The 11,240-nt window shown below is 36.7% G+C and overlaps 2 protein-coding genes across 2 annotated transcripts; both read left to right on the forward strand.

Annotated features, from left to right (window-relative positions):
* The first annotated feature begins 168 nt into the window (after nt 1–168).
* brun (trafficking protein particle complex subunit brun) lies at nt 169–9,513 on the forward strand. The gene is made up of 17 exons (XM_076124125.1): nt 169–552; nt 641–731; nt 1,363–1,590; nt 2,205–2,500; nt 2,754–2,924; nt 3,081–3,719; nt 3,916–4,080; nt 4,386–4,546; nt 4,810–5,047; nt 5,309–5,802; nt 6,057–6,364; nt 6,612–6,693; nt 6,795–6,919; nt 7,184–7,356; nt 7,769–7,966; nt 8,652–8,859; nt 9,154–9,513. The coding sequence occupies exons 1-17, from the start codon at nt 363–365 to the stop codon at nt 9,386–9,388; spliced, it is 4,002 nt and encodes a 1,333-aa protein (XP_075980240.1). The 5' UTR covers nt 169–362; the 3' UTR covers nt 9,389–9,513.
* Nucleotides 9,514–10,013: 500 nt separating this feature from the next.
* Nucleotides 10,014–11,234, forward strand: LOC142979470 (uncharacterized). Its single transcript, XM_076124382.1, has 3 exons — nt 10,014–10,215; nt 10,299–10,488; nt 10,764–11,234. The coding sequence occupies exons 1-3, from the start codon at nt 10,139–10,141 to the stop codon at nt 11,175–11,177; spliced, it is 681 nt and encodes a 226-aa protein (XP_075980497.1). The 5' UTR covers nt 10,014–10,138; the 3' UTR covers nt 11,178–11,234.
* The last annotated feature ends 6 nt before the right edge of the window (nt 11,235–11,240 follow it).

Here is an 11,240-nt window from a genome sequence, read left to right on the forward strand (position 1 = left end):
TCAGATTTGACTAAAGACATTAAAAGTATCTCTTTTCATTATTTTTCCGAAACGCTGTTATATACGAATAGTGTTTTAGGAAAATGGTACCAGTGCTGCAGTGCAAGTGTGATATTGTTTAAAATATTTCTGGACAACCTTAATACTGTCAATTCTGTCAATGTCAGTTTTTAATTGTCAAATACGCCCCGTTTAGCGAAAAAATCGCGACGTAAACAAATATTCAATAAATCAAAAAAATATCGTATTATCATAAAAACTCTTACGATAGACGTCTGATTTCTTTATTTACGGCGATGGATCGTGTATTTTATGACGAGCAACTTGGATATTGTGATTGATAATAATCAAATGAGATCTCGATGCGCTCTTCGGTGAGCTACATTCTATCTCACGCGCCAGGGGAGTCGGTGATGTCGCACCCGGATTACTCGCAGCACGCCCAACACCATGCGTGCCTGCTGGTGCTCGTCAAGGGCATCGGCGGCATGCTCAAGAACTTCAACAAACTTTGGGAGCGGATACAAAGGGTCAACAATATAAAAGTTACTGGTAAGCAGTCTTTTCAGCCCAACCATATTGAAATAAAAGCTTTTTAATTTGTTTTTATGTTATAATTCCGAAAATACTATAATTTCAGATTCAACTGGCCAATCAAGAGACATATATGTAAGATATGTAAGAGACTATCCTGTTGAAAATAATGATTGGGGTGACTTTCAAACTCATAGGTAATTATTAACTTTATATTTTTTTTTGTTGCATAAAACATTCAAGCATTGATAAATTATAATATCCTCCTAAACATTAACAATAGTTAGACGTGGACTTTTACCATTATAAACAATTGTATTTATATGAAAAAAAAAGTATGAAGGAAGTTTTACAATTACCTGTACAATATGTAAGTACCTATGCTACAATTACACTGATATGCACCTTAATGTTAAAGAAGGAAGTATATTAACTTTTTATGTTAATAGAGCAATCAAGCCAAACAAAATAACTTAAAGTATTTCCAAGTATATTGTTTAGAATGAAATAGTAAATTTTTTTGTGTTTACTTCACCAGTTTTATTAGTAACTTAGTTATCTGTTAATACCTGAGAATCTTGGTTAGGTATAGCAAGCTAATGGCATGTCAGTGGCACTCAGCACCATATTTTGGCTGTGTCACTGCAATTTCAAGTTAATTGATATTTTCACAATTGTTAACATTTTTACGACATCATTAAACATTTGTTTAGAAGAAATGTCACATTGATTTGTGAAAGTACTGAGGTCTAAGTATAAGTAAAGTATCTATCATGAAGAATAATAAGTTTTTTAATTAGTACATATATAAAATAATCTTTATTCCAGGCGACTGCTGGGTCTTATTACACTGAGTAAGTTTACAAACCAAGTGGAGCTGAATGAAGTGTGCCGTGTTCATGAATCACTTAAAGTGAAGTACTCAAACACTCTGTATGACTCTCGGGCATTCATGTTTGGACCTAATAGTAACATGAAGAAACCGGAACAAGAGCCAGAGACGTACAGCTACTTTGAGGAAGATAAACCTTTGAGAGATGGCAGTTTAAGTGACAAGTAAGTGTTTAAGCATTGGTTATGTTTAATGGCTTGTTGGTTGTGAATTAACTTATATTAAAATAGTAATAATATGGTCAGCAGACTATGAAATTTCATTTAAATTAAATCAATTAATTAGCTGTAAATAAAACAGAGCTACATCATGTACTATGTATGCATTAATATTTATGTTATCCTAAGAGTTATCTACAATCTAGCACTTGTTATAAACATTTACTTCATCTTAATTCAGGTCAATAGCCTTTTAGTAAACTGAACAGTTAGCATATGAACAGTTTATTATGACTGTACATTCTGTGCAAGTGTGATCTCAATTACAAAACTAGAATTCACTTGGATTTCACAAGAATATAATTTCTCAGCAAACTTACTATACAGCTACAGCCAGCAATAATATCGTAAAGCTAAGTAATCCGTACTTTGGGCCAACCTGCAGAAATTGCTCTATCTAATGCTGAAAACTGTTTTAAAATTCATTCAGTAAATTTTCCACAGACAAACCAGCAGCAGTTAGCTTTATGTTATTAGTGATTATATAGCTATTATCTGATGCACATAGTAATAAGTTTGAGTTCCGTATGTAATACATAAAATCTGCCCTCTTCTTACAGGGGCTCTCTACCCAGTGAACCAGTCGACAGCCTGTCTTCCTCAGAAAGCTTTCCAGTTTCAACTTCATCTGCTTCTTCATACCCTCAAGAGGAGCACTTCACAACTCCTTCCAACTTCAAGACTAACGCCATGTTCTATGGGGAAAATGACCCAGTGCCTGACTTAGAACAGAATGTAGCTGATCTCATCAACTCACTGTTCTGGGTGGTTGAGTCTAAAAGACTGGAGAGGTCCAGGGAAAAGTTAGAGAAGGTTTCCTTGCTTCTTGCGCCTTTTGAGAAGAAGGATTTTGTTGGTTGGTATTTTTTAAGATGTTACTTAAATTACTTTCTATGCTAACTGTAGAAGGATTTTTAACTAACTTTGAAAAATAACTTCATACACACGATTTATTATTTCATCAGACAATGTAATCATGATGATTCATGGCCTACTGTCAGAAAATTGAAAACACAAATCGTGGTTTGGTAACTAGTTCGCAGTGCGGCTATAGACGGCGTTTTTTTTTCATCAGGAATAATTTTAAAACCTAACTAATATTTTCGTAGGTCTCGACATGGAGTCCCGTAACAACAAGAAGCGTTGCATGGGCCGGGTGACCAAGAACTTAGCTGATCTAACTCTTCAGGCCGGCCTTGTCGCCGACAGTTTGAGCCTCTATAACTCTTCTACTGAAATGTTGAAAAGTGACTGGCTGTGGCTGGCAGCAGCAAAAGAAGGTAAATGTTTATTTATTAAAGCTATTTTAGTTTTTTGGGTAACTTAATACAGATAACTTGAAAGATTTGGAAATCAAATTATTTTACGCATTATCATAAAAAGTTTAGCACATGAAATCCTATACATGCGTGGAATAATAAAATCCTTGGTTTCAGGTCTTTGTACTGCTTCAGCAATACTCCTCTACCCAAATCTTCGTAACCCTACTCCACTACATCGCAACGCTAGTCTTCAAGAGAACTCACCAAACAAAGCAAAACAGCTATCTCTATTCCAGCCGAGCACAGACCCTTTCCGTAAATACAAACTGACTGGTTCTCCTTTACGGAACTCAAAGACTTCTAGCCCAGTGAATCCGCCCAGTGAACTTACACCAACTTCTTCAGACAGTGTTGAAACGTCCTCAAGGCAGTCAGAAACGGATAATGCAGACTCCGAATCTCTCGCTTCCTCAAGTGATATGGAGTACCAAAGCATGGCCAAGTCTTACATCGGTCCCGACCTCCCATCTATTCCTAGACAACCCCCTTCGCAAATCAATAACCAGTACTTACTTAATGGAGAAGATATTGCTGAAAAATATCGTGAAGCGATCATGGACTATAGTAAATATAAAAATGCTGGGGTCATTGAGACTGAAGCTTGTTTCAAAGCAGCTCGAATTGCAGTTGAACAGAATAACAGTCTGCATGCTTCTAGCTTTCTGCAAAATGTCATATTTATCAATCTGACTTTGAGTGAACAGGAGAAAATTCAGAGATTCGAGACTTTGGCGGAACTCTATAAGGAAATTGGTAAGTTTCTACGATTGTTTTGACTATTTATTTTAACAGTAAACTAATACATTAGTAATTATTCCTACCTAGTCACCATTGTGTAGCTCATATTTAACGAACTCAAGATGGCGCCACTGAAATCGATTTATTTAAGTCTCAATATAGGGATGCGAATTTGGTCAACGAGTGTGTATGTGAATTATCCTTTGTCCAGGTTTTCATCGCAAGGCAGGTTTTTGCCAACGTTTAGCGGCGACTAGACAAGTGAGCCCTAACAACCCTAGTCCTGATTGGCAAAAATGTTACTACCTGATGCTGAACAGTTTCCCAGGATACAAGCTCAGTTTGGATCCTAATTATGTTATCCAACATCAAGTGGGTAGGTGGTCAACCAACTCTTTGTTTTTTTATTATTTATTAAGTTTATTGTGAATATTGTTTCAAAAATATACCCATTATTGTGTTCATTTATTTCTTGCTTTAGTGCCCTCCCATTTTCTAATCAATTAATAGATACCATAGAAATATAATAAGTTTTATGGGAGTTAGAAAGTTATTACCCATATTACATCACTATTCCCATATTTTATTAATTGGATACCATACCTGAAATTTTTTTGTAATATCGACAAAATGTTTTGTAAATACCTATGTTCCCTAGTAATTCTACGTGCTTTTAATTAGGCTGGCCGGCACTACAGATCCAGTTATTACAAGAGTTAGTGGTAGCGTCTCGTCGCATGGGTCACCCCGCTTTAGCCACGCGACATATGACGTTCTTACTTCAGACCATGTGGCCGCATCTCACTAGACAGGAGCATAAAGAACTTGCTATACAATTACAGGTAATATTATATTGTTTTTTGTTATACTTTTCATAGTTCTTAAGTGTCTTGAGTGCAAGTCCAATTAATGTACTTTAATGCAATTCATAAATATCAATCAACATAATCCTAGAAGCAACATATCATGACGCCGGCCTAAATACATTGAGTAATCAACCATTTTATTACTGAAATATTGACGCCGGGCGTTATGCCATACATTACATCTAAATATATCAATTTCCAAGTTTAGCTAAATAACATGCGCACAATGATTATAACAGGCACTATCAGCTCAATGTGAGGGTGGTCCAGTCCCTCTAGTCCTGGAGTCAGGCGCGGTGATCCCTCCCGCCAACTTATCCCACGTGCCTCTATGCGGTGCCTTCAAGCCTCGAGCTCCCCCCGCCGCCCGCGCCCCAGCACCTCGCCGTGCTAAGCCACAGCACGGACCATTCATATTCACTCCTATACACTTCGGCAGCTTGGAAAGAAATGCTAAGAAAGATGATGGGAAGATGGGTACGTAAAATGTCGATGAAAATACTGTAATCGTTTTTAATGTAGAAAAAAATAATTTCAAACAAAATATATTGGGTTGTACGTAGACATCTTTTGCGATGCGTATACTGTCGTTAGGTAAGACATGCAAAGGCGTGTTCTTAAATATAATACGTGTTTTTTGGATAGATTTATCGTATTTTGATCATTAATATGCTTGTCAAAGCATATGACGAAAAGATAAAAAAATAACAAACTATAAATTTCTGTTTTTCCTTTCAGAATACTTATGGGTAGAAGACGACATATGCGAAGTTCAAATGAAACTGACCAATCCATTGCCCTTCGAACTGAAAGTATCTAACATGAGACTGTTAACATCGGGCGTAGTATTCGAATCCATTCCGGAGACAATCATCCTTCCACCAGACTCCCCTACTACTGTCAATCTTCACGGAACACCTAAAGAAGTAGGGGATCTACAAATACTCGGATATTCGACTCATACTCTTGGTGTAAAGTCGAACTGTCGCCTTAAGAATATGCCTACGCCGCACAAATTTCCCGCTGCATACACTATTGAAGTAATTCCAAGTCTACCAACGATAACTATAGAGACGACCGTGGCGCCCTCTGGTAATATAAGTCTGTCCAGTATGGAGAATGTGGGTAGTACCACACATATCTCGCTGTATAATGGAGAAAGTACGGACTGTTCCTTGAAGATCACTAATACTAGTAATGTGCCGATTGAATATCTTGAATTGTCGATTCAGGTAAGCTTTTATAGAGTTTTAATTATAACGAAAATCTCGCTTATATGACATCAAAATACCTATTATTAAAAACTTGTTAATATCTATTGCTTTCCTATTGATGGTTTGCCGTAAAGAGAGCAGGCAGGTCATAGATATAAGTTTACAAGTTAAATAGTGTATTTTTCTATTTTTATTCTTAAAAACTATTTTTTTTTCCTTTTTTCCATCCACAATACATACTTTGAAACTGCAACTATTACTGTTATTTTCAGTCAAACATGGACAACCAATTACAATCAAAAGTATTCCATTTCTCGAACGATGAAATACAATCTCAATTACCAATTCCGCCGAACGAAACGGCAACTATTGCCATCAAGTTGTACGGTGAAGCTGACTTCTTAGACCTGGGTGGAGTAGGGGGAGAGAACCTGTTCCTCAACAGTCTGACTTCAAACTATCCTTCGAGAGTGGGCTCTCCTGTACCTAATGCACAGACGTCTTTGCCGACGCAAAGTTCTAACCCGCAAACGTCTTTGAGCAGCGGCCTTATTGCTAATAGAACTTCTGGCAGCTTCAGGTATATAGTATTGTAATTTTATATCGCTTAATTTACGGCAACTGAATATTGTAATAGTCTACAATCAATTGCATATTATTATCTTTTACACGCAGCATGCCAAGTCTATGAAGTTAGTTCTTAAACACGGCATGCTGTGTTCTTGTTGTTGACGATTTTTTTACTGATATTTGTAATGTACCTAATAAACAGTCATTATCATTTTAAATACAGTAATTTTTATTAAACTATTAATAATGTATTTTAGGTCAACTAATTCTCATACAACTAGTTGGTCGGCGCCAATATCTGTGATGTCGCCTTCTAGAGGTCGTCAAGTTGAAACTCAGGTAAATAGCTTTAAAAACCTATCTATATGGAACCTGAAATACGCGTACAGTTACTGTTGAACATATAATTTAAATAACAAATATTTGTTATTTACTTACAGTTAATAATAAGATATTCAGGCGGCGAGGGCAAGGAAGTGCACTGTCGCCAATCAACACTACAAATCAATCTTGAGTTGTTGCCGAGCGTGTCTATCACACACTGGGATGTGTTGCCAGCTGAAATGTAAGTAAATTAAATAATGCCCGGTTTCTGGGGCACATTTAGCCGTAGTTTAAATATTCAACCCGTCATGTTTATATCAGCATAAGTAATTTAATTAAACACAGCGAAAAAATCTATAGGTAAAATTTTAGTTTATGTCGAGTAAATGGATAAATTGTTTAGTACCGAACAAAACAAAACCAATAAGGGTTAGCTCGTCCAGGAAAGATACGATAGGAGCAGTTATGATAAAGAGAAGTATTTAATACATTATTTATTTCACAGTCCATCGCAGCTGTACTTAGTACTAGACGTCACAAACCTTACATCAGAGGAGATGGATTTCCACTACGCCCCGAGCAAACACATTCTCATTGAGAGCAAGGAGTCCTGTCGAGTTCCTGTGCCGTTAGACCGGTGTCCCTTCAATACTACGCCTGGCAAACCTGCTGATGAAGGTAAGCCTTAACTTACTTTTGGATTTAGTTAAAAAACAGATGAAGTACTTTAATGGAATCTACACTAAAGTCGTCAATCGGACAAAGATACGTGTCGAAGATTTGATGTCTGCGACATTATTTCCTAGAACATATATCGGTGACTTGTGCAAACAATATCACCTATATCGTTCAAGTCGTCGACGATCGTCGAGTTTGTGCGGCTGCTATTTAGGATTTTGAGATCCGACTGAGTAAATCTTAAGAGTCGTACGTGCTTCACTCTAAAGAAAAAGGGTACGCGCGAATGATAAGGTTAAAACAAAATCGACGTGAAATCGAAACAGTATACCAGACAGACAGTTACGTTTTTTACGTACAATAAATCCACCCCTGTTATTTTTATAGCTATAACAATTACTTTATTCCACAGACCTCGTTGAATCCAAGTCGACCAACACAGGGACATCCACAAACAGCTTAGAGCTGATGTGTTCAGAACACATCACCAACAACGTGGACTTGCGCTGGCACCTCATGCAGTCAGACATTAATGGCCGCGCCTCCGTCAAAGGCATCACTCTCTCACAGGCCATGATGGATATTGTTCGCATGTCGCCGCTTAACTGGGGTAAGGACTTGCAACTACTTACAGTATGATTTTGTATTTCCTAACTTTGTTTAGCTGTTCCACGGGTAATGATTTTTGGGAAATATGAGTCTTTAAAACCTTCTAAAAATTCATTGTTAACTTTGTATGCTGTTTGGTTAAGTTTTTGTGTATCGTTTGATTTTTTTTACGATAAAACCGGATTTTGAAGTTGTTTCTAATAAAATAAAATCTACAGATTTAACTGTTAGTAACATAGAGAAGAAGTTTGCCAATTTATATCCAAATTTTTTAATCCTAGTAATTCACTGGCTTACTACATTGAAATCAGAATACCATAAATCATAATATATCGGTAATCGTCAGTAGATAAAAACTTCTTCTTCTTATCGTGTGGTTAGTGGTCAACCTAGTGTCAAAGTTGTTCAAGCCGCCCGAAGGCCTTTGACGTGGCTTAACGACTGTTATCTTAGTAGACAACAACCGGGACCGACTTTTTACGTGCCCTCCGAAGCACGGAGACGCCCAGTTCAAATACCACTATGCGGTCAACCATCTATAGTGACCGCGCCAAGGGTTGCTTAACCCACAGATCGTTTACCGACCGGTGAGCGCAACTGGCTATGGGCGCCTCACGCTCTCGCGCATAAAAACTAAGGTTGCTTCAATTTACTGTTCTAACTTTAATTTCTTATTGCCCCAACAGAAGTAAGTGTGAACAGTCAATGCATCAAGCCGCAAGAGGAGTACAACTGTAGCGCGGGCGAGTGTCTGTCACTCGGCGTGGCGGTGTGGAACCATCTCAGTCGGCCGCTGCACAAGCTCTGTCTCTCCGTGCAGTTCTACCAGGACTATAACAACGGCGTGCTCAGCTACAAGCTTGATAACCGCGTAGCCACCGCTGGAAATAATAAGTAAGTTTAGAATTACTATTTATTTTATAGAGGAATATAAACATAGATATTTTTGTTTTGCAATATTTGAGGCGGATTATTCTATCTTCATTCGAGGTATATTATAGAGTTTTGGCGGATTCTATATTCGTTTTCAGTCTTGATGTCAAAGTCTTAGGAACAATAAAATAACTTACTTCATTAGCTCTTTTTGCATATTTTAAGCTGAAGAAGACACAATTAAAATAACCTATCAATCTAATCAATCTAAGTATTAAAAAGTGATGTTGATGTTTTTTTTATTTGTTTTTTTAGAGTGGTACTAACAACACTGCCAGAATCAGCCAAGGCGTATCACGAGTGCACCGTTGTCTTCTTGACTCCCGGAGAATATAAGATCGACATTCAGTGCTCCACCACTGAACCTATATTAGACGAGATCCCACTGGTCAAAGAGGCTGAACCGCCGTCCATAATTCAACCCTGTGCCGGCGAAGTCAGTCACGTTTGGAGATTTATACCACCTGTAGCTATAAGTGTCACTGATTAAGCTAATATATAAAAAATATTATAAATTAATAAATTATCTAAATTGTTCACATATTTATGGTTGTATATTATTTTGTATTATTGCTCATTTATTTTGATTATCAAATATATTTTCACTTAATTTCATGGGTTGTTTATTTTAATTGAACCGAACCGAATTCATTGGTATAGGTATTTAGATAGGAAATATTTGAATATTTTGACTATAACTAAAGTATGCCCGATTTCACTACATACTTCATTGAATAATTAATTAATACCGTTAGTTATTAGTTAGTCTGATGGAATTTTGACTGGGTTTTCATATACTTGGGTCAGTTTATGTATCGGATATGCTATGTAAAGTTTTCGAATTAGTCTTTAAAGTACAAATCAAAGTAATATTTATCTTTTCGGTTATTATTCGAGTATATTTTTTTATACAAATGTCTCAACTGTTCCGTGAAATGGAACGTCAGAAACAAAGATGCGTTCCAGCTTATTAAAAGGATATGTACTTTCGCATTAGAATTTAAATAGTGTCAACCCGCTCTTTCACACATAACTCCCATTAAGAGATGCTACAAATATAACAAACGTTTTGGCTGTTAAATGTCAGGTCAAATTTGACATTTCAAACTGGTGTTTGTTTGACATGACATTTGACAAGTTGTTTGTTTCTTGGTAGCTTGGGATTATTTTCTGAAACGATAGTCGGCGATTAATAAATAAATTAAAATAGTAATATTACGATCGAAATAATTTCTTTGCAATGTCGACTACTCACTGTGCTATCGAAAATTGCAGGACAACAATACTTAACAAAACATCGGGGATATCGTTTCATCCGTAAGTTTATTGTAATTTTTGTATGAATCGCACGTAGCTAGCTCTCTTTAAAAGTTTTTAAACATCGTTTAAATTATTTTCAGATGTCCTCAAAGTACTGAAATGCGCAATAGATGGCTGAAAGTGTTGAAGAACAGGTGCTCTATGTTAGATTGGGCCAAAAGTAGAATCTGCTCAAAACATTTCGAGAATAAATATTTTGATTCCCATAGACGACTGAGAGAGAATGCTATTCCTACATTATTCGCGCAACAACCAAAGCTAAGCAATAAAGTAAGATATCTGTGTACATACATAAGCATACATTAAATAATGCCTTTTTCTTATAGGGCTAGGCAGAGACCAGAGAACGCCACTTAGTATGATCCTTACAAACAAGATATCTGTGTTTGTTTGAAATATGTTCTCACAACATGCAAGGGTCTGTCCATTCTGTCTAGTTAGTCCTTGAGTCCGCATTCTAAACCACATAAATGATATACTTAGCCACTTGTTTGTAATTGCTTTTATGATTTTGCTGCATATTAACATGATTGTCTTATTTCCAGTCTATGGAACATCCAAAAGCACCAAAAAGTAAAGTAGACAGATTCCTGAACAAGCTGACTCAGGCAGAACTAACGGCGGACATCAAAATGAGTATGGCAAGATTGAAGGAGCCTATTAACCTAGATGATTTTATCACTGATGATCTGAGGTGCCGGCATGACACTCCAGTTGAAGCCCAACTGTGGCTCATGGTCAAAAAACAAGAGCACTTGAATAACAGACTGATGGACTTAGTGGTCCAAACTAAAAAACATGTAGAGATTCTTGAACATAACATGGAAGAGGCTAAGATTGCCAAAAGAGAGAATGACCAGAATGTTGAATCCTTGAAGTATGTTGTCAAATGTCTTCAGGAGAAACATGCTACTTTGGAAGAGCAAATTGAAATTCTGACTGCTGTTGAGTCTAGATAGATTGTAAGTTTATGTTTTCTGACTCACTGCTAAATAAACATGAAATTCATTACCTTTCAACAA

The sequence above is a fragment of the Anticarsia gemmatalis genome, chromosome 16, assembly GCF_050436995.1.
Source record: "Anticarsia gemmatalis isolate Benzon Research Colony breed Stoneville strain chromosome 16, ilAntGemm2 primary, whole genome shotgun sequence".
NCBI lineage: Eukaryota > Metazoa > Arthropoda > Insecta > Lepidoptera > Erebidae > Anticarsia > Anticarsia gemmatalis.